The sequence below is a fragment of the Strongylocentrotus purpuratus genome, unplaced genomic scaffold, assembly GCF_000002235.5.
Source record: "Strongylocentrotus purpuratus isolate Spur 01 unplaced genomic scaffold, Spur_5.0 spur5_scaffold_12, whole genome shotgun sequence".
NCBI classification, from domain to species: Eukaryota; Metazoa; Echinodermata; class Echinoidea; order Camarodonta; family Strongylocentrotidae; genus Strongylocentrotus; species Strongylocentrotus purpuratus.
The window spans coordinates 19,245,325-19,269,164 of record NW_022145597.1 but is presented as its reverse complement, the minus strand read 5'-3'; the positions used below and the strand labels follow the sequence as shown (position 1 = coordinate 19,269,164).

The window sequence follows — 23,840 nt, the reverse complement described above, 5'->3', positions numbered from 1 at the left end:
CGTCCCAGCGGATAAAAAGTCACAGTTCGTAGAGAAAAAAAAATTGTCAGCCGACCGACAATACATCTCACCGACTTCAAACTTCTGCATTGATATAGTACACAAGGATCGAGCAAGAATACCAACACAGCTGACCCGACACAGCAACATATGGGGCCTGTCACCACGAAATGAGTCCAGTTGGTCAAAAACTTTATTCCTGTTTTTAAGTATTATATGAATCTACATTAAGTAAGCTTTAAATTAAGGGGTCACACATTAAAATTGATAAATTATATCCAGAAATATGAACAAAAACCTAATTGGACTTTATAACAATGGGATTACCCAGTTTTGAGATAATTAGGTGTAAAGTTAATGATGCGTAACATATTATAGTCTGGTCAACAACAACATAGCAACAACACACTTCCCATCATTCGATTTCAATGAAACTTTCAACAAACAAAGAAATAATAAGTCGATTTTTGGAAATATCTTAAATGTGGTAGGTGGGTCAATTTTCAGTACATACACACTATACATCGCTATCACTACGATTGAGCCTAATGCGACACTCGACTCATTTCGTGGTGACTGGCCCCATATTTATAAGTCTTTTGTCAATTCTGCTTTTTGCTACGGCAGGTAGCCGGTGAAAACGAATTTGTTTGCTTAAATTATAAAAATGTAAGGGCTACTTTAAACAAACAGAACTTTGTCATTCCTTGCTCATTTTTCATGATTGAGGTGTTACACTGTATATGAAAGGGCAGAAACTCAACTTTCTAGAAATGTGATTTTCTTGTTGAAATTCAGATACCGACCGCCAAACGACTTTTCGGTTCCTCTCTTCAAATTGATTTTAATCACTCACGCGTGAAATATGCATCATAATGAGTTGCATCAAATGAAAGAGGACATAGGCGCCGGAAGTGGGGGGGCAGGGGGGGGGCAGTTGCCCCCCCCAATCAAAAAAGTGGGGGGGCAAAACGCATTTTTGCCCCCCAAAAACGCCCCCCCCCCCCCCTCAAAAAAAAAAAAAAAGCAGTAAAAGAGTAAACATGGTTTGTATTTTTAACCCAAAAGAACATAACAATAAGATAAACCTGAATTAAATCACATATACAATTCCATTCAAAGAAAAGGAAAGTTCACAGGAATTGCGCATGCCACCTATACGGTATTTATTAATGGAGGTCTTTATAATAGCGATGCGCGCATGTCGTGGACAATTATTGTGCGAGAATGGGAAAGCGTGTCTGTTTTTTTGTTATAGGGGTGAGAAGACATGAGCCCCTGAACGCTGGCGTACTGATGGGGGGGGGGGGGGTGTATTTCTTATTCGATACCAGTGATTTACAAATGTTGCTGTTATGACATGATTTTCCGGTATTTTTTCTCCATTTGTTTGTAAGTCATACCTTCTTATGCCTTTGTTGGAAAATAAGAAATTCCCAAATTACAGTCGGGCGAAAAATACGTTTATTTAGAAGCCTTTATGTCATGGTCTGCAAAGTGGCTGGGTTCGAGACCCCCCCCCCCCCCTCACTTTTTGAAAAAGTATGTTAAAGAGAAAGAGAAAGAAAGACAGAGATAGAAATAAGTGACCTGCCAATGTTACAAATAAGGTATAAAAAATGCTCATCTGACCGTAATTAAATAACAAAAACCCCTGAGCTTCCGGGGGCTCTGCCCCCTGGACCCCACCAAGGGCCCTATGGCGGGCCCCTGGATGCTCATCTGACCGTAATTAAATACCCAAGACCCCTGAGCTTCCGGGGGCTCTGCCCCCTGGACCCCACCAAGGGCCCTAAGGCGGGCCCCTGGATGCTCATCTGGCCGTAATTAAATACCCAAAACCCCTGAGCTTCCGGGGCTCTGCCCCCTGGACCCCACCAAGGGCCTAAGGCGGGCCCCTGGATGCTCGTCTGACCGTAATTAAATACCAAAAACCCCTGAGCTTCCGGGGGCTCTGCCCCCTGGACCCCACCAAGGGCCCTATGGCGGGCCCCTTGATGCTCATCTGACCGTAATTAAATACCCAAAACCCCTGAGCTTCCGGGTGCTCTGCCCCCTGGACCCCACCAAGGGCTCTAAGGCGGGCCCCTGGATGCTCATCTGACCGTAGTTAGATATTAAAACCTCTAAGCTTCTGGGGGCTCTCCCTCCCCCTAGAACACTGGTGGTGATGCAGATTTTTCGTCTGCCCCCCCCCCCCCCCTTCCGAACGTTTTTTCTCATTACGTCACTGCCCCTGGAAGGTGAGCCCCCTGGAATGTTTGCCACCCCAATCCCAAACTGCTTCCGGCGCGCCTGAAAGAGGAGGGTCTAAGCTTTCTAAATATGTGTCATTTATTAATTATAAATGTGATTAAGTTATGATAAAACATCGATAATTCTCGGTTTCGTTTTTCTGGGACGCACTGTATGGGTTTGTTTCGGATGTTTCCACAAACTAGTTTGTGTACACGTCATTTGTGGCACGTCATTGTCCCACATGTGAATGTGAACATATTAGTTTGAAACTACCTAAATCATGGATCATTTCAACTTCAAATAAAGCTTTTCTTGGTATTCCTCTTGCCAAAAGTAAAGATTAATTCAAACATGATTATAACTACATTACAACTACATATTCTGAGATTTTCATGGTCGCAGCTACCATTGTATGGCCGTAGGTGCCATTTGAAATTCATCAAAATTTACCGGGAGCACCGGTAAATTTGTATATTTAATTTTTTCTCAAAAGCATAAGTGTTTTAGGGGGCTAGATTTTCTAATATGCTTATAATACATCCACAGGGGCATCCAAATATATCAAAATGGTGAAGAACCACTATCCAACCAATTTTCAATTCTCAAAACTTTGTATAACACAATCTTGGTTTGGGTAGAAAAAATGAGGTTAGATGATGTTCTGATTTTTTGATACGTTTTCATTTTGTCACTTATTGTAGTACCCCTAAAAATAAAAGTGGAAAGAGTATGAATTAATCTAACTGTCTGAAGTGAATTTTTATTATATTTCCACTCATTGATTTGTTGTTTGTTGTAGAATTTGTTAAAACTTTATAATGCTACAAGGCGATAATTATGTGCAGACATTGACTGAGGTATAGTCAAGGTTATTTTGGGGAATGAAACATTTCTCTGCGTTAATACAAACTCGAAGTTCAGGCGTTTAAGGCATTTAATTACGGTCAGGTGAGCAACCATGGGCTCGCTTTAGGGCCCTTGGTGGGGTCCAGGGGGCAAAGCCCCCGAAGCTCAGGGAAAAATCATGCCATTTCAGCAACATTTTTAAATCACATGGTATCGAATTAGGAATAACCACGATTGAATTTTATTTATTTATTTATTAAAAATAGTGAATGAGAGGGGTGAAGGTGACGGAAGTGACTACCCCCTCACAGGTTTTTGAAGTTTTGTTGTATTACAAAATAACATTCCTAATTAGAAAAATTATAGTATAAAAACAAGCGATATACTTTTTTCACACTCCACTTTTCTCGGTATTTACTTGTACATTTTGAAGAATGCGAGGGAGCGTAGCTTCCGAGTGAGAAGATTTTTGTATTTTTATTTGTCTATATTAAACGCTGCACTCTTGGGCCCTCCAGAGCCTAAAAGTGTGTTGCAGTCTTTAGTATTTGCTCCCAGTATTTGCTATACATTTTTATTGGCACTTTTTCGAATTTTGAGGGGGGGGGGGAGACGATCCACCCTAAAACATTGAGGGGGGACGCGCGTCCCCCACCCGTCCCCCACCCCCCCCCTCCCCCTTCCCCCGGGAGCGTTATTTTTTTATGCGGCACAGATTGGGGCATGGTGCGTGTTGAGCCTATGAGAAGTACGTTCTTTTCCTTCTGAATAGTGTCTGCACGTACGTGAGACTAGTCATGTTCGCTAGCGCATATCGCGCTGCGAAGAAGTTTGAATATCCATCGCGAACTATGTGTTTAGATAACATTCTTCTTCGTTTTTTTTATTGACTAATTATTGTGATGTTCTCCTTATTGACGTGCTGCCTCCTCTTCAAATTTCCAATTTCATTTTAATTGTTGATGTAATGATTTTCCATACGGTAGTGAATTACCTGTAACACTATTAAAAACAGACCTCTACTACTAGTACGCACACGACCACTATTAGTCTGTAAATCAAGACCCCTTTAAAAAAAAAGCCCCAATCTGTGCCGCATAAAAAAATAACGCCCCCGGGAGCGCCGCTCCTGGCCGGTATTAATTTCTTTCAATTTCTCCGTTTTTTAAAGCCCGACAGCTACTGTTGGCTCGGTTTACCCAATATCCCGCTCGCAGCTAGCCTCTTGTCGATGGCCCTCGCGTTGTTGGAGTCCGTAAATTCTGGCGAGCGATCGAAGCTCGCCAGAGAAACCGAGCACTAGCTCGAGCACTAGCTCGCCAGAATTTACGGACTCCAACAACGCGAGGGCCATCGACAAGACCGCAGCCATGAAGCCCGCGCGGGGGTTTCCCCAAATTGTGTTTATCATACGTACGCGTACGTTAGTGGATTGCCGACAAATATATACGCATGACCGACCTTGGACGTTAGTAAATTGCGCGAATCGTCAACTTGCCGTGCACGTATTGCAATGCACAGAGCAGGTTCTCAAGTAGACAGAAATAACCGTCTGATATATAGGTCATTTCTTTAATGAAAACTGACATTTGTTGACATCTATAATCGGAGGTCTAGTGGAGCCAGACGTAGTACGTAGTCTCAGTGGAACAACCGACGAGAGACTGAAGCTTTGGTCTAGTTCTCAAGATAATCTGAGCAGTTCTTCCTGACACGAGGTAATTTTTTTGTTTATTGCCGTTGATTGGTTTTTTCGGAATCTAGGTAGCGCGCCCAGTATTCGGTCAATTCCCAGTATTCGGTCAGACAGCCGTTTCAACAGCTGTAACAATTTAAAAAATAATTAATGAGCCGCGAAACTTGCACAAATCAGGCAGCTCAACAACTTTTCTTAACTCTCAAAATTTTGGCCCGGAAAGATCTCCAACTTAGCTCGAAATTGGTCAGTGTCGCACCACTTTCTGCACTTCCGCGTTCTGTTAGCACATGCGCTAACATGCATAGCCATATGTAGAAGTCTATTGCGAAACAACTTTGTGTGCTGTCGCAATGAATTTAGTATGTGTGTGAAGAGGAGTTCTTCCGTGTTCGCTTCATTGCAGCGAATTTGCAAATGACGCACTTGGCGATGTGCAAGAGGTATTTATACGATACCCTTGCCATGCGGTATCGCTCGTCCAGTATTCGGTCAACGCATTGACAATCAGTGCTTTATCGCGCAAATGTGTGAAAATAGCGCGCAAATACGCTTCGCTCCTTTGCAACGGAGATTCCACGCACAAATCGCGTGACCGAATTCTAATCGGCGCGACCGAATTCTGGGCAGAAAAATGCTCCGTCTTCTTTCGGAAATATTTTTCTTATCATCATTCTTTATTTTAAGTGACTATAAAATCCTGTTAGAGGAATATTTTTCCGTTCTTTTGATGGGTAGATTGCAAAATAAAAGAGGTAAGAATTCAAAATATTATTGATTTCCCTTAAAGGACAAGTCCACTCAAAAAATAACTTACTTTCAATAAAAGCAGAAAAATCAGACAAACCAATCACACAAAGTTTGAGCAAAATCGGATAACTAATAAGAAAGTTATGATTTTTTTTAATAAGAATTTAAAACTATGGAACAATGAGAATCACGACACAATTTGCCAAGATGGTTATCAGTTTGTGACGTCATGTCCTCACAACTTATCAATTGCTTTATATAGTTTAATCCCATTAATTTCCCTTTTTATCCCCAAAAACTTGATTGCCCCAAGCCTTCGGCCAGGTTATATGATTTGTATCATATTGCGTGCATGAAATTTACCAAAAACTTTTATGAATTTTGAAGAATTGATACTATTTTCTGAATATTGTTTTTCATAATTATTGATTTTTATATAAATAGTTTATCAAAATTCAATTTTTCATGATTTTACTGGACATAAATTACTCTTTATTTGTGCATCCACACATAAAAATATTACTAACAATCTAACTTGGATGCTGGTGTGAAGAAATAAGATTCTTAGGGTGAAAATAGGGAATTTATATTATCAATATAAAGAAAATAATTAGTGGATAGTGAGGACCATACGTCACAGACTTCTGAGTGAGTTGCCAATTTGTGTAGTGATTTTCAAAGTTTTTCATGTCATTAAAAATTCATAACTTTCTTATTAGTTATGCGATTTTGCTCAAACTTTTTTTGATTGGTTTGTCTGATTTTTCTGGTTCTATTGAAACTAAGTTATTTTTGGAGTGGACTTGGGCTTTAAGTGACCGAATACTGGGCACTCTACCCATTATTTCCCAGGGCCGGCCCAGGGTGCAAAGCAGGTTCTTGAGACATAAAATATGTTGTAAAGGTTGGGTATCAAAGTGTTCAGGGGGCCTCCGCTCGCGCTCGCCCTCGCGCTCCCGACTTGCACAATTTCGTTGCCATACCAATATCATAATAATAATATAGAGTATTTGTAATGGTACCTAGATCTATACTTTTGAACTATTTTGCCATTTTGGAGATTACTTTTGAACTGTACCTCATTTTACAATGTGTAAGGCGTCATATGAAAGAAAAATAAATTTTCTACAAGACCACATTGGGGATAATTTACGTACTAATTTTGAGCCAAAAATATGATGTGAGCCAAGGCCAAATGGCAAATTTGGTTGCTAAGGGCCGTTGATCTTCTCCTTAGCAACGGTCACATAGTGACGTGAATATAAAATATATCGCAATTAGATGCATGCATCATGAAGCAGATGACTTCTTTGCAAAGAAGGATATGATATGTCAGATGAAGCAGTTGCATCATGTTTGAATCATATCGCTTAGTTCCCGTTACTACATGAATATGGATATAGAGTAAAGGAGCCGGTAATCGGCCAGCTCCAGTTTTCGGCCGATTGGTTGGATGCAAGGTAAAATCACTCTAAAATACATCGCATAATAGCATAACACATATCCCACACATACCATACCATGCCAGTGTCACTGAAGAACCACATTTGCAATGAAAAATATATCCTAAAATATCACATTTTAGCGATGTAATCGGCGGTCCCGCTACCCGAATCTGAAAAATCGAGTATTTTACGCGTGTCTGTAAGAAATATGGGTACCATAAAATGAGCTTTATTTCAAGTATTTTTCAGATTTAGAGCCCGATTTTGTGCTAGTCGCAAGCTCAAAAGTATCTCATCGCATGTATTAAATCAATGCAGCCGCACACCGCAACGCACACACGATATCTCTGTCTAATTCAGATTCCAACTTCCGATCACCGCTGAGCACTCGGGAGCTCCGGCGTGGGATACCTGCTCCGCCCGCTTGTGCTGTACACAAGCGCGGAAACGCACGGCGCGCGCGAGCGCTTCCTATTGACTTTGTACATGCGGCCGTAAACTGAAACGCTCGGCCGATAACTGGCTCCAAAACAGTGAAAATTGAAATGAATATTGTCATGGCAATTCGTGATTTTTTTCTGGGATTCTTTTTTTGTTTAAATAATAATAATATTTGCTTCATGATTTGAACAAAAAATGATAATAAATAGGAAGTAAAGGGTCCTAAAAAAGGATTTTGTCTTAAGTGGCCGAAAACGGGCTCCTTTACTCTAGCAACCAAATATATAATGTGATCTCAGAAATCAAATCAGGATATTATTGGTCAAATAATGAATAAAATTAGACCTAGCTGTTCCAAGTGACAGACATAATTTGCCGTCTTGAACATGTTAATAGTGCATGCATGATGTGGTTCAGTTCAGAACTGTCACCCTATACTCCTAATTCCCTCCATTGAAATACCCCCACCCCCCTCAAAATCAAGAGTAATTTTGGGATGGGGCAGTATGTTGTGTAGGACATGATTTGTGTTCAGAAATGATGCAGGCTATCTGTCAACTTGTCAAGTAACACATGAAATGTATTATAGCTATATGATTTTTGTATAGCTTGAAGTGAAAAGTGAGGCTGGTCGAGAGCCATTGGTTTAATTACATGAGAAATGACGAATGTCTGTTTTGTGAGTGCGCTGTAAGTGTTGAAATACTCATGTTCAAGCTTCTCTCCATTTTTAGCGTCACTGGCATTGCCACAGTTTCTGTAAGATCGGTTTCATTTAATATCTCAGCTTTTTATTTGCTGGGAGCCAGGAATCTTGTGATGATAAACACTGTTAATAAGAGCAGGTCCGAGTTCTTGTATGCTTATGTTCTTACATGTAGTTGTGTCTTTGTCTTATTCTTTTTCTTCGTCTCCTTCTTTTTCCTAGAGCTTCTTCATCCCCATCTTCAAAGGGCTATGCAGCCTAGATCGCATAGATGAAATTAGTTTACGAAAAACACAAATTTTTCTGAAATTTTCATTTAGAAGACTCTCAAACACTGCTGAAACAAATTATAACAATATTGACCACTGTCTTTTCTCTATTTCAATACAATTGTTTTTTATTTTTAGTCACCACGTCCACCTTGCTTGAGGAAAGCGATGGGTCTGTCATAGCACCTTGTTGGTTGGATAAACAAGGATGGCTTTTGATGAGGACAACATCAGACCATGGGGGCTCTTTCTCCAGGATATAGCTAAAGAGGTAAGCTGTAAATGTGTATGGATCTACAAAGTACCCCTTTGAAGATGCAGAAGAAGAAAAAGGAGAAGCAGAAGAACAGGAAGAAGTACAAAAAGAAAAATGGAGTATAAGGAGAAGGAGAAGATCAGAAGAAGAGGAAGAAGAAGGAAAAAGAAGAGGAAAGGAGGAGGAAGAAGAAGAAGAAGTAAAAAGAAGAGGAATAGAGGAAGAAGAAGGGAGGAGGAGAAACAAATATCGCAATTATACAACACACATAGATCCTACATACCGTTCCTATTTTTATGTAATCCTATACAATTTGCATTTTTATATTTCCAAGGTTAAAAATGAGGAGTTTAGAGAAATCAAGCTCATCCTTGGAAACAAGCTTACTGCAAGAGACCGGGATTCGATCAGTGAACCAGTCGATTTGTTAGAACTGTTGGAGGATAAAGGACTGATTAGCGAAGATGATACAGGTTTGATATAGGGTTTTTGTAAAGTACTTGTGTCCATCATGCTGTGACGCTCCTGTGCCTCCAACGTAATCACCCCAGTCATACACAACTGGCCAAATGTGTAGCACTCTAGTATATCCGTACCCATTTACACCTTGGGGAAGAGAGAGGCAAACATGGATTAATGTCTTGCCAAAAGACGTTTGTGCCGGGCTTCGATTTGACTGTCAACTCTTTTAAATTGAAATCAAGTGATTCAATCAATGTGCCATGGCATCTCAACATTAGGCCTAAAAAAAAAATGCTGTAGTGCCCTTTGCGACCGACCCGAAAATCTTGAAATCTAAGGTCGGCTTTAAAAAAAAAAAAAATTACAGTTTTTTTTAGATAAAAAAAATATTTGAAGCATCCAAAACTGAGAAATATCAGCCCAAAGAGGGAGGAAAAAAAGGAAGAAAAAAAAATTTAATTAAAAAAAAAAGATTTCCGAAAGACCGGCCCATGTTTGGCACCTAAAGGGCAATACCACATTTTTATGAGGAGAAAAGAACACTGCCTTTAAATCTCTCTATGTCGATTTTGATATGTATTTCCCTAAATAGAGAACTGTTCTTCCGAAGCAGGACCATGATTAGAAATTATACCCCATAGTGAATATTTTGAGGTATTTCTTTCATAGTAAAATGACATTGCAATAGAATAAAAAAGAAGCTATTGGATCTCAAAGTCATTAGCATTTCCAGTAGTTTGCAGGACCTGGGACATGTATGATCTACATAAGTACTAATCAGTATGATTACTTTCAAAGCAATAAGCATGCTTAAAGGTATAGACCAGTTTTGGAAACGTCCCCCTCTCAAAAAAAAAGAAATGGGAGCTCTTATTACCAATCATGTGAAAGAATATGTTTTGACTACCGGTAATGTGATGATACACATTTTGCCAGGAAACCGCCGGCTAATTAATATATTTGGTAAATTATCATATCTATCCGGCCTAGATAGATATCGCGTAGTACCATATACATCTTTCTGTGTACAGTGCTTGTAACTTTCCCAAGACTGGGCCAAATTTGTTATCATTTTGATGATTCCAGAAACTTGCAGTACACACGAATACTTATATGCTACCATATCAACCTTTTCTGATCGATTCCACAACATTTCTTTCACAATGCAATCGCATGACCAGAACTGGTCTATACCTTTACGAATCATGAAGCAAATACAGACCAAAGTGCTGAACATTTACACAACTGTACTTTGTGTTTCTTGTTACCTTTTTGACCTTTACCCATTTTGACTTTTTCTTCCCGCTTCTTCTTCTGTCCAGCTTTATTACGAGAGTTGTTCAGAAAGGCAGAATATACTGAACTTATCCCAAGGCTCAACGAGTATGAAGCCAATAGGAAGAAGTACTTGGAGAAGGTCAGCATGTTGGCCGGCAGGTATGTCCTCCAGAACTTGTGTCTTTGACGCAAATGCACCAATATTCACCAACATGTCTTACTGTTATGCATTTGCGTTCAAGACGTGTCCTCATATTTCACTAAGTTTCCTTAAGACAAAAATGTACCGGTACCCCTTTATTGTGGGATAAAGTATTACACTTGAAAAATATTACCAAACAATAGTGTACATATCATCTCAAAAATGAAATTGTTAAAGATGGGCGTCCCAGCTATCCTGAAAATAAGGAACAATTACCTGGAAAATTATTTCCTTTTTTCCAGTCAAGGAAGCGGATTTCATTGACCCGAAAAAGTAGCCAGTGTCCTATGTATTGATTTATGTCCAGTCAGTGCATGTACCATGGGGAAAATATTGATGTAGTTTGCAGGCATGAACCCTTGTCCTCTGCTTTGTGTAACAGTGTCTGCACTTTTAGACTAGGCAGATGGCATATACTGCACTACATGCACTTGGGCCGTATTATTAAAACAATGTTATCATTTATGGTAGCTAAGAAAATGATGTTATTTTTCACAACACACTCAAATTGCATGAATCAAACACTTACCATTGGTGCTTGCGCAGATTTTTCTCTTGTCATAATTTTTATTTGTTTTGTCAATGAACATCCCTTTACTAACATAGAATATATTATAAACCTCTCTTTACAAATCTAGCCATCTGATTGGTCGAAATTGCATTCATGATTTTAGCCATTCCCGCCTTCCAGTCAATAGTCTTTTGAAAAGTGCCCTCATACCTGCCTACCAGTCAATAGTCTTTTTAAAGATGCCCGTTGCCCCTGGTAACAGGCCGCATAAATAAATGGTGCTCAGATCCCCCTCGGTTTACGTGTTAAAATTTTCTTTGTGCGAGTGCGAACACCACTTATGTCTGCGATTCCCAAATGATTGAAACTTTCAGTCATTTTTGCAGCGAAGATTAACAGACAGTTTCTCAGATTTTCCATGATGTTTTAACCAATCTTTACTCAATAAAAGGATGAGGTAAGAATTCTTGGTAGATTTTTGTTTCAATGCAGCATATAAAAGACATATTGACTGCTTTAATATTGGAGGTCTGGCTGTTTAGGCTCTCAGAAAAGTGCGCACATCCTACCACCCAGGCGCGCCTCGGGGTCATGGCAGCTAGGATGTGCGCACGTTCCCTTGAGCCTATAAAATAGCCAAGCCTCTCAAAGCAGTCGATATCTCTATAACATTGTTTTCAAAATACCACCCCTGTACTTGAGCTGCTCGGGACAACAACCAGTAGGAACTGGGCTAGTCTTCTCTTAATACACAAAGTTATTGTAACAAAGTGTCAATTTAGGGTCTGTGCTTGCAGATTAATATTGATCCTTCAATTTTTATTTTTATTCTTCAGGGAATTTGACAACCACTGGTATAGAAAGACTCCCTTTCTGTAAAGAACAAATTTAAAAAATGTCCCCTTGGAATGATATTTCTCACTGGAACATGTACTATAGGCACCTGAACAAAAATACCACCTGCCTATAATATAAAGACCACCTTTCTTGTCTCCCATGAGTGATGTTTGTACACAGGTTTCACTTTGTTGTTTAATTATGGTGTTTTGTTTCATTTTTATGCCTCCGTTACAAAGTAGCCAGAGGCATTATGTTTACGGGTTGTCCGTACGTGTGTACGTCCCGTTCTCGTGATCCCGTTATCTCAAGAACCGATTGATGGATTCCTGCCAAACTTGGGTCATGTATGTGTCTTGCAGAGTTAATGAAGTTATATGATTTTTGGGTCACGAGGTCACAGGGCTCATTATGTATGCAAATAGCTTGTGAATGCATTCTTATTAGAACTGACCGATAGATTAATATCAAACTCGGGACATATATATATCTTGCAGAGCCATGCAATGAACTGATTAGATTTTAGGATCATAAGGTCAAAGATCAAAGTGTCATACATGTACACGGGTATATGAAAAATAGTTAATTGTAATCACCATATTCTGAGAACCTGTTAATGGATTACAATCAATCAAACTTGAATTTGAAAAATTGCTTCTGTTTTGGTTTGTAAAATCGCTTTATATGGCGGAGGCATCAATCAAAGATCCATCTAGTTAAAATGGTTATGAAATATAGAAATTCTTGCTTTTCCTTATGAATTAAAGCACATCGTCCATGGATCACTTTTAATTGGCTAGATTCGCTGCCTACACATGTATGGCTTTAGTTTTTAGGCACAAACCCTTGTCGGTCGTAGTGCGTAATACAATGTCCTCACTATCAAGAGACTATTTAGACTACACCATATAGTGCTCGACCATAGGCTAGCTGTGCTTCAACTGCTCGATCATGCATGACTCTGCCAGAAACTGACAGAGCTAGTCTCTGCTTAAGACTTCATGGAATTGTGTTTAAGTGTCAAATTAGAGTGAGTGTCTGCAGAGTAGGATTCGGCGCCAATGTCATGGAACTGAAACTTTTATTTTCAATTCTGCAGGCGTGATCCTCTGTTCGTTGGGCGTGACTCCTACATTAGAACCATCTTGGACTTCTTCAAGGAGGCGCGGCATCCAGGGGTGCGGTGTGTCTGCCTCTGGGGGATGGCAGGGACTGGTAAGACCAAGCTAGGGGCGGAAACATGCACCATCTATGCTGAAATGTGGGACAACCCTAAACCAAGGTAGGGGGCAATATGCCTACTAATTGATATATTTGTTAAATTATTATTTCTATTTGGACCGGATAGATATTGCGCACGTGCCGTGTAGTCCCATATACATCTTTCTGTGTACAGTGCTTGTAACTTTACCAAGACTGGGCCAATTTCTTATCATTTTGATGATTCCAGAATCTTGCAATACACACCAATACTTATATACTAGATGATCAACCTTTGCTGATCGATTCCACAACATTTTTTTCACAATGCAATCGCATGACCAGTACTGGTCTTTATCATTAACTAGTAAGCACTGGTATTGTTGTGAAGAGCACTCTTCTCTCTTTGACATAAGAGAATGTGAATTTTGTAAACGAGAGTCATCCAACCGGTCATCCATAAACGCCAAATTCTAAAGAATCTGAAATGGACATTCATGCACTATGGTGACATGTCTGGCAATATTCGCTAATGTTTGGTCATCAATTTTCTGAAGCATCATGCCTGGGTATTAACTGTTGAAAAGGCCTGGGCAATTTTAATGCACAGTCGAACAATAGCAGTGCATTTTGCAACTTTTTGTTTTTGACCTTGCCATTAAATTTGATCTACTGCACATCCCATGAACGAAATAGCAAAGGGGTTTCATTTCAAAAAGTAATAAATCCACATTCCAATAATGATACTAAACATACCTTTATGGTACCATGACAATTAATAGAGATATATAATCGATCATACTTGAGTTTCCAAACCTATTTTTTTTAGGGTTTTACTTTTAGGCTACTGCTAAAACAATGTTTGTAATGTTTATAATCATGAAAATGATGATAATAAATAATTAACTTGAATATTTAAATAATGCATAAATAAAAGTTATATTGTAGTATCCTTCCATTTGGAATAATGATGAAAGTACTTATCCTGTTCATGTTCCACAAGCCTGTCTTAACCTGTTATATGTTTGAAAGTCAATTTTTGTAAGTTTCAAACTTTTCAACAAATTCTTATTATGCTCTTACTTTTCAGATCCATTATTTTATGTTGGAGTGTATAGCAATAAAAGAAAAATTCAAATGCAGCCGATTTGAAGAAGAACAGCTGATCAACTTAGCCCATTATAAAATGTGTGTCCTGAATGTGTTATGTTAATTATGTGACTAAATGATTTGGTTTTACTTCCTTCTCAGACTAGTGTTGGTAGACCTGAACAAGAAGGATTCCATTGCTGATGTTGGCATGGCGTTTTTGAGTTCCGTAGGAAAACCAGTCGAAGCAAACGCGTTCAAACTCCATCTCGTCTACGATTGGATAAGATCATGCAGAGAAGGTAAGTATCATTTTTATCCAAAGTACATGTTATCAGGCAGTATCTTTGATCGATCTATATCTACTTGAAGCAGCTTTGGTGGGGTATGATTTTTGAATAAATTAATTATATCTTCTGTGTGGAGCCAGATGGGCGTTACAGGGAGAGGATCATCAGCTCCCATGTGCAGAAGTTCATAATTTGCTGACACCAGACTTGGTGGAAATACCAATGTTAAATCTGAAATGCATGGCCCTACATGTTATCAGTGTGTGTGATACGGTGTAATATTAGATAGCTTAGACAGATACCGAGATGTGATTGGTCCAGAGCTCGTCACATGATATCAATTGCGAGGATCGTTATTGTTATATTTTCCTGGCCGGTCACTTTCCAGTGTTATATTCATATTCATATTCATATTCATATTTATTTCATTTCCAACAGAAAGGTAAACAAAGATATTACATTTGATTTCATACATAATTCATTTTTTCAAGAAACTATAGAAATAAACTTAGCACATAATAAAATTATTACAAGAATTTCTTAATTTCTGAGGAAATGGGGGGGATCCACTAAAAAGCAGTGCTTGTAGTTTGTGGATCCCCCAGAAAAAAAAATATATAAATGTTTCAAATTTTGCCTACGAAGACTTAGAAAACACAAGACAATATTTCAAAACAACATACAATTTACAAACACGAAACGAACGAGGAGAAGTAAAACAGATAAGAAGGAAAGGGGGAAAAGGGGGAAGGAAGAAGAAGAGCAGGACAAATCATAAGACCAAATAAATATTAAATTAATCAAGCAGATGATGAAGACCTAAATGAAAAATTAAGATGATTACCAACTGTTATCAGATTATTCTTGTATATTACTATAAGATTTGAGCAAAACTGTTTTTAGATTTTTCTTGAAAGAATTTAGGGATGGACTATTTTTAATACTTTCACTTAGAGAATTCCAAAATCTAGGACCATCATACATAAAAGACTTCTTCGCTAATAAAGTTCTAAAGAGTGGTAGGTGAAACTCGTTTGACCGTCTAGTTGGGTAATCATCAAATGACCGATTTAGGGGGAACATGGCATGAAATATATATGTGGAAGGGTCTTTTTTGAATACTTATACATAAATTGTCCTAAGTGAAGTAGATACAGGTCATTTGTTTTTAATAGTCTGCCATTAACAAATAACGGGTCTGTGTGTGAGAGTGGAGCAGAATGGTAAATAATACGGAGAGACTTCTTTTGTAATAATAACAGTCTATTTAATAGAGTTTGCTGCGTGTTGCCCCAAGTAAGTATTCCATAATTCAGATATGGTAAAATTAAAGATGAATAAAGCATGAATAGGGATGATGTCGGAAAATGAAATTTAAGTTTATTTATTATGCCAATATTGCGTGAAATGATCTTACATGTATTATCTATATGGTATTTCCACGACAGTTTGTTATCAACAGTTATGCCTAAAAATTTAATGAATGAAACATCTTCCAAGGGGCCGGGGGTATCATCAATAATGATATTCTTGGGCAGTGTGTCAATAGAATTACTAAATAACATATATTTGGTTTTTGGGAGGTTAAGGGATAGATCTAGTTTGTTTGCTTTTATCCATTGGGTGACTTTTACAAGTTCAGAATTTACAACATTGACTAGGGAATTTGGATTTCTATGGGAATAAAATAAATTAGAATCGTCTGCAAAAAGTATAAATGAAAGGACATCGGATGATTTACAAAAGTCATTTATATTAATAATAAACAATAAAGGGCCCAACAAACTTCCCTGCGGTACTCCACAATTTACGTTTTGCATATTGGAAGTATGATCATTCAAGAATACATATTGTCGTCTATTGGATAAGTAACTCCTGAACCACTCCAAGGCCTTCCCACGCACCCCATAATGAGAAAGTTTGAATAATAAGATGTCATGATTGATGGTGTCGAAGGCCTTGGAGAAGTCCAGGAAGATGCCAACCAGGTGAGAAGAATTGTCTAAAGCATGCGCTTCTTTGTCAATAAAATTCAATAAGGCATGTTCTGTATTATGTTTTTCTCTAAATCCAAACTGAAAGTTGGAAAAAATACTATGAGTTTTTAAAAAGTTAACAGTTCTACGATAAACAACTTTTTCTAGAATTTTTGACAAGGAGGATATCCAAACAGGAATACAAAATAAGTCTTCTGAATATATTCGCTTAATATTCAGAATACAAAATAAGTGGTATTTTAGTGGTTGCATGTATTCCTCCAATTTGAATACTAAAAATCTCATTGTCAGAACCACTAAAATCAATTGAAGTATTCAAATTGTTGTGCTTTGAATACTAAAATCCATTATAAGGAATGTTAGTCTTCGATTATTAGTATTCTGAATGTACTAGTATTCAAAACTGGTTGGTTTGAATACTAGTAGAATTGAGTCTTTGATTATAAGTATTCCTCCAAATTGAATACTAAAAATCTGATTGTCACAACCACTAAAATCAATTTAAGTATTCAAATTGTTGTGGTTCGAATACTAAAATCCATACAAAGGAATTTTAGTCTTCGATCATTAGTATTCTGAATATACAAACATTTTCCATGAAAATACTAATATTCAAAACCTGCAGTTGGTTTGAATACTAGTAGAATTGAGTCTTTGATTATTAGTATTCCTCCAATTTGAATACTAAAAATCTGATGTTTGTTGTGGTACTATATTAACAACACCAATAGTTCATTGATGTGCGTAATGAGGCTGTGATTGGCGGAGGAATACCAGAATAAAGCACTTCCAAGATGGCCACTTATACATGAACAGTGTCTCCAGCAATGATCTTATTGATCTGTAGATCTGATCATTTAACATGGTGGCAGCGGTCAAAAGGATTGCCATATTTATTACTATTAAACTGCAAATTACATTGAGCCAGCAAAAATCTTGCATGACCTTGGATTCAAGCAACGTTTTTGAACTGCTGACAATCACAGCCAGTTGAGTAAATCTGCATGTGTCACCTGTGGACTGTATTATGTGGGGCATTAGGAGTATGACCGACGGGCACACAATGTATTGACTGTCAGATCGAGCCCTACAGTTACATTCAGGACCAGAACTGATGCAGAGGCAGAACCATGCAGAGCCTAGAGGCTCGCCATGACCAGAGCCTAGATCACCAGGACGAGAGCCTAGAGGCTTGACCAGGACCAGCACAGTATAGCACTGCAGTTTGGTTTTGGTTTTGGAACTGAGCCGCTCAGAGCGCGTCGCGTTGCGATTAGAAATGAGTGGACCGTGCAAGTAGATCCAGGACTAATTGCTGGACTTGATTGATCTGATTGTGGAGTGAAAACTAGATTAGACTCTATGTCCTAGTCTAAAAGGACTAGGTCTAGACTCTAGACCTAACAGGTTAATTACCCAAGACATAGCCTATAATGTTTTGAATTGGACTTAGTTAGGATGTGTTTAACATAATTATACAAGTAGCCTAAGTAGATCTAGATAATAGATCTATAGGCCTAAGTCCAATTTCTACATGTGGACCCTGGATCTAAGTCTAGAAATGTCTAACTTTTGAGTATGTGCATGATGATACTGGTAGACCAAATACTGAAACAGTGGTCCGTGGTAACTTCATTTCTTTTGGTTGAGTCACGTACAGGATCGAAGGTCTATTCCCTCAAAGCTGGTCCAGGACCAGTTGTCTACATGTATAGGACCAATATTACACAAGGGGGTATAATTGTCTATAGACTTGATGTATTTTTATGCATTTGAACCTACATTGTGAAGTTGTATAAAGTGTGCTATATAAGTCACGATACATTATACATTTGTAGTATGAACATGGGCTAATTAATACTTAGACCTATCAAGTAATATCGCAGATTTTGACCCCAGTTTGTTTTCAGAAAGCACTATTAAAACTGCTAAACAGCACGCACTGAAATAAGAGTTAATATCTAGCATGAACATCCTAGTACTTCGGGTGAAACAGTGTAGGCCTGTATGTCAATTTAAAAATACAGCAGAAATATACACGTACTGTAGTTGATGACTGTTAACTGGTATGTTATGTAGGGTCTACACTGCAATTTGTATGTTGTATGAGGTGATTATTATTGGGGTATAATTCTGCTGCATTGTGGGATTTTGGTGTTGGTCGGAATACTAATTCCAGCATTGCATATTTCAGATGACAAGTGGTCAGAATACTAATTTGTAGCTAGTATTCATCTTCTAATTTGCATACTAGTAGTACGAATACTTGTTTGTATTCCTCATTTAAATATTTCGGCCTATAGGAATACAAAGGAATACTAACAAAGTGGTTCGAATAATTTGAGCTGACAGGAATACTAAATATGTGGTTCGAATACTAATTTGTAGCTAGTATTCGTCTTTTAATTTGCATACTAGTGGTTTGAATACTTGTTTGTATTCCTCATTTACATATTTCGGCTTATAGGAATACAAAGGAATACTATTACAAGTGGTTTGAATACAATCATGTGTATTCAAACCACTAATTTTCATACAGAATAAGTGGTTGGTTGTATTCAGATACATGTCTTCGAATACAACAGGAATACATTCATGTTTGGTCACCTTTTTTGTACAGGGGTATGACTTTTGCGATTTTCACATTGTGACTGTCTGTGAGGCGAAACGCTGAATAATTACAACGACTCAGGTTTTTACGGGAGTGTCAGTTTATTTAAGAGTCATAACCATCAAGGGTAATGCAACTTTGTCTTTGATGAACGAATCTTTTATCTATTCTCCTTTCACTGCTTTATTCCGTTCTTCTTCCCTTCACTCCGTGAAAACTGTACATGATAAAGCATAACAGGAATGCATAATAAGTATGTGTTCATGAATATAAGTTCCACAATATTAAAGCAGATATAGCATTCTACTAAATCAAAGACATTGTCTGAATTATAACTCCTTTTCATGTTTGCTTGTAAATCTTATATAAGTCAGACACTGTCTTGACAAATCTATCTGAACTTTATGTAGAATGTCACAGCTAACACACAATTAAACTTATATCATCTCTATCATGTCCAAACCAGATTTAACACGGTTTCAATTAAAAATGTAACCATATTTAACGAGCTTGAATGACTTTATCATAGTCAAGGAATACAATAACAATGTCATGACCTTGACCTGTCATTCACACAAGTATGCTCACATTCCTCATCCCTTTTCATCATAGAATGTCTTATTCTGCATCATATATTTTACTTGACTATACTTCTTTCAACTTTAAGTAAAACTAAACATCAATTATAGATGTAATGACATATTAAATGTGCAATAGATATCTCTAGTCTATCCTATGTGTGGGTACACAGTATACACATGTTATACATTTGCCATACAAATTACTGTGCTACTGTGTAAGTTTCATACAATGTAAACATCTTAAAAACTACCTTTTTGACATTCATTTTCATAATGCTCAAATATGTGGTTTAACTAACCTCTGTGCCTCCATAATACTGTAGAAACAGCTCTCAGGAACAAAGGATGCTCCAGAAAACCACAGATTTTCCTCACAAAACAGAAATCATGTTGCAAACATGATCAATCCAAATCAGCCAACAACAGGTGGCGCCAAACAAGTTTCTGACCTTCAAACTAGAAAAACTTTAAATAAGAACTGTCAAAGTAATCTTTGACCAAACGCCCTCTGTTGTTCTATTATTGCAATGTCAAGCTAAATCAATAAATACTAAATAAAATAACTTTAACTAGCAAATACAAAATTACAACTTTCACATGGCTCCTTTAAATTAGATACTAATTTACCAAACAGTATGAGTTGTAAATTAACTTTCTTCGTTACCGAACTATAATGTGCCTTTAAGTCTCTGTTTAGCGGACTAAGTGCTATAATCATAAAATGGATAATTTACGTCATACACTATTATACCCTTTCAAATCTAATGCATAACTTTTTGTCACTATACTACCATTACAATAAGCAAGCATATATGCAATTATATCTAAATACCCAAGTACCTAGCAAGGCATAAGAACGTCAATATACTGTACATGCAATATAAATTTACAATATCAATCAAATGATCAATTTATAGCATGAAACTCAAACTTGTCCAAAAATGATTCCCTAAAATCATTGCTAACAAAACAGTTTCTACCAGGAAAACCCCAGCTATTTTCATACAGAAAAAGTCTGTTATTTTAAACAACCAAAGAAATGAACAAATATTTCGAGCCAATTTTGCGCCATTTCCCTGGTGCTATAAATTGAACATACTTGTTCACATAACATGTTGTACATAGAAACTCTGACTTTAGACTTTACCAATAATACTCGACTAGTCTTGCTTCAGTCCTTTCCTACAAATTTGTTACTAGACTCAGTTTCAGACTTTACCAAATAAATTTGTCTTCTTCAAAAAATCAAATTGTCCATCAAATTAAGAACATAAAGTTAGTCTTGCTTTTAGACCCTATGAATAAATGTTCTTCTGTGTGCTAGTCTTTTACTCAGACCCTAAATTCAATATAGTTAGTCTTAACAAATTCCATGAATGTCTAGATTATGACTTTGTGCCATAAACAAAAGTTCCATAAACCTCCAGTTCCTTAGAGTTCAAATGAGGTCATTTAAATGAGTTCCAAATCTCATACTTAAACTGTCAAAATGTAAATTCCCTTGTTTGTAAATTACTATAAATGTTCTTGGCTCCTTGGCTGGGAATTACACTTGGTCTTCTTGCGGAACTAGTAAAACCAATTTGTGAATTGGGCGGTCAAGGTAATAGACAGTGGAGAGTTTCGCTTTTCCTGTCTATTCAGTTCTGGATCACCCACTGTGATCTTCACCTTGTGGACATGGCCATCTTCAGATGCGAACACTTGAGCGATTCTTCTCAGGGGCCACAAGTTTCTAGGAATGTTAACATTCTTCGTCGGCACGATGTCGTCTACCTTCATGTTGCTCTGTGGCTTCGTCCATTTCTGCCATGACTGTAGTTGGCTCAGGAATTCTTTCCTCCATCGAGACCAGAACTTGTTGGCTAAGTGTTGTACTCTTCTCCATCGTTTCTTGGCGTACACATCTTCTTGTGGAAAGTTACCTGGCGGCGGTAATATCACCCTTGATTTCTGATTCAACAGGTGATTTGGAGTTAGTGGTTCTAGATGAGTCGGCTCATCAAATGAACCCTCTGCTCGCTTTAATCGTCCTCCAACTCGTAGAACTCCCCTTTGCATTTTCATCTTGTCTGTCAGTGGATCATCCCAGTCAGCACCTTCTATGCACAATTCCTTAACACTCTGTCTGCCTCTCAATGTCACTGGAGCAATCAGTCCAAGAGGATCGTAGAGTGACATGACTGTTGAAAGCACTCCTCTTTTGGTGCATGGCTTGTCGGCAAATGTGATGCGAAAGTTGAAGGAATCTGATCCTATGCACCACTGCAGACCTAGGGATCGTTCAATCGGCAGCTCATCAGGCAGTAGATTGAGTTCTTTCACACTCTTGGCTCGTTCTTCCATAGGCACTGCCTGCATTACCTTTCTTGAGTTGGAAACTATCTTGTGCAGGTGCAGTTTTCCTTCCTTGCAGAGCACTCTAGTCTGTGTGATCAAGTCGACTGACTCTGCTGATGTGGGAACAGAGATCAAACCATGGACCACGTATAAGTCACTGTGTACGAAGTTTGCTGCAGCTACACACTTGTCTTTGTGGTCAGTTACAGTTTTCTTTCGTCCATAATTCGCACACCCTGGTGATGAGGCAGCACCAAACAAGTGTGCCTTCCTTCTATAGTGATGAACTGGTTGCTGGTAATCACCATCAGGCCACCACACATCACACATGAAGGCTGGCCTTTCCATCCGGAATCTGCACAAGACGCCAGCCAGTGCATTTGTCATTTCCGGTCCTGTCATCAAATGTTCGTTCAACGATTCTCCTTTATACTGAACACTACAGTCAAAGACGTCTCTCAATTTGTTCGGTTGTTGAACGCCGTGATGTGGAATGTACCAGACTGTTTTCTTGTAGTCCATGGGTTCTGGTACATACTCTGAATACTCATTCTTGATGAGAGCATCCATTACCTTGGTGTAATGTTCGTGATAGACTACATCCTTTGTGAACTTCCGTCTTAAGCCTTGTAGCCTCATCTTGGCTTGGAACACATTGCTTGGCATCAACGGTTCCTCCATCTTGAGTGGTAGTGGCATTTCGTAGTGCCCATTATCCGCAACATGGATGCCATCTTCCATTACTTTCAGAAACCTTTCATCATGCTGCGAATAAGGCCTCTCATTCGTGTCTGCATTGAAACCTGCTTCCATAGGTTTCACGATGTGGCTCGGGTTGATATCTTCCTTTACGGCGATAGACTGTGCCAACACTGCATCGGACTTCTGATGTTTGTTGACACCATGTAATTCAGTGGAGCCTATTAGATCCTCTGAACTGCCTTGATAGTTGGAGTCCACTGTGCCGATGATACTCCAACCAAAATCGGTCTGCGTCCCGAAAGGTCCATCTTCGTTGTTGGTGACAGCTGGCGGTCCGTTGTCAACCCTTTCTTTGCACCTGTATTGATAGGAGGCAGTGGAGGAGGCCTCTGAGGCCACATCACCACGTAAGAGAATCAATGTTTTTGCGGCTTCTTTCATCAAGCCGAATTGCTTTTCCTCCATCACTTCAAGCTTGTCCTCGCTGTCGTCCTCTTTTGACAAGGCAGCTGTGACTTCTGCCAGCGTTTCCTGAGTTGCGATGGCGTTCTCGATTGCTTGTTGGGTGCCTTTTCGACCATCTCTAATTATTGATGATTCTGAGTTTTCATCACTTAACAGTTCCATCAAATTGTTGGCTGTTTTCTGCCACGTTATTATTGCATCCTTCCAGTTCTTGGTTGCAACGCCAAGCTGGTATTGCAACACCTTGTCGCTTGCAACTGCTTCTCCTGATGATCTTGTTTGACCCTCAGCTGATTGTTGCAACACCTTGTCGGTTGCAACTGCTTCTCTTGATGGTCTTGTTTGACCCTCAGCTGATGGTTGCAACACCTTGTCGGTTGCAACTGCTGTTTGTCCCTCAGCTTTTGGTTGCAACACCTTGTCGGTTGCAACTGCTGTTTGTCCCTCAGCTTTTCCTTCTCCTTCTATCATCTTGTCTGATCGTTGGAGAGAGCTTACTTGAAGAGCCGAGAGGCCGTTTAACTCAGGAAAAGGTTGGCGATTTCCCTGAGTTCTTTTCACTCTTCTGAGAAAGAGTTTTCACTGTGACTGTCTGTGAGGCGAAACGCTGAATAATTACAACGACTCA

The 23,840-nt window shown here is 38.6% G+C and overlaps 1 protein-coding gene across 1 annotated transcript in view; it reads left to right on the top strand.

The window, feature by feature from the left end:
* The first annotated feature begins 8,599 nt into the window (after window positions 1-8,599).
* LOC100889611 overlaps window positions 8,600-23,840 on the top strand; it is a 57,927-nt gene continuing 42,686 nt past the window's right edge. Inside the window, exons 1-5 of the mRNA XM_030981409.1 lie at window positions 8,600-8,662; window positions 8,982-9,120; window positions 10,432-10,546; window positions 13,037-13,219; window positions 14,389-14,528. Of these exons, the coding sequence (XP_030837269.1) occupies window positions 8,600-8,662; window positions 8,982-9,120; window positions 10,432-10,546; window positions 13,037-13,219; window positions 14,389-14,528 (640 nt within the window). The remainder of the gene's footprint in view (window positions 8,663-8,981; window positions 9,121-10,431; window positions 10,547-13,036; window positions 13,220-14,388; window positions 14,529-23,840) is intronic.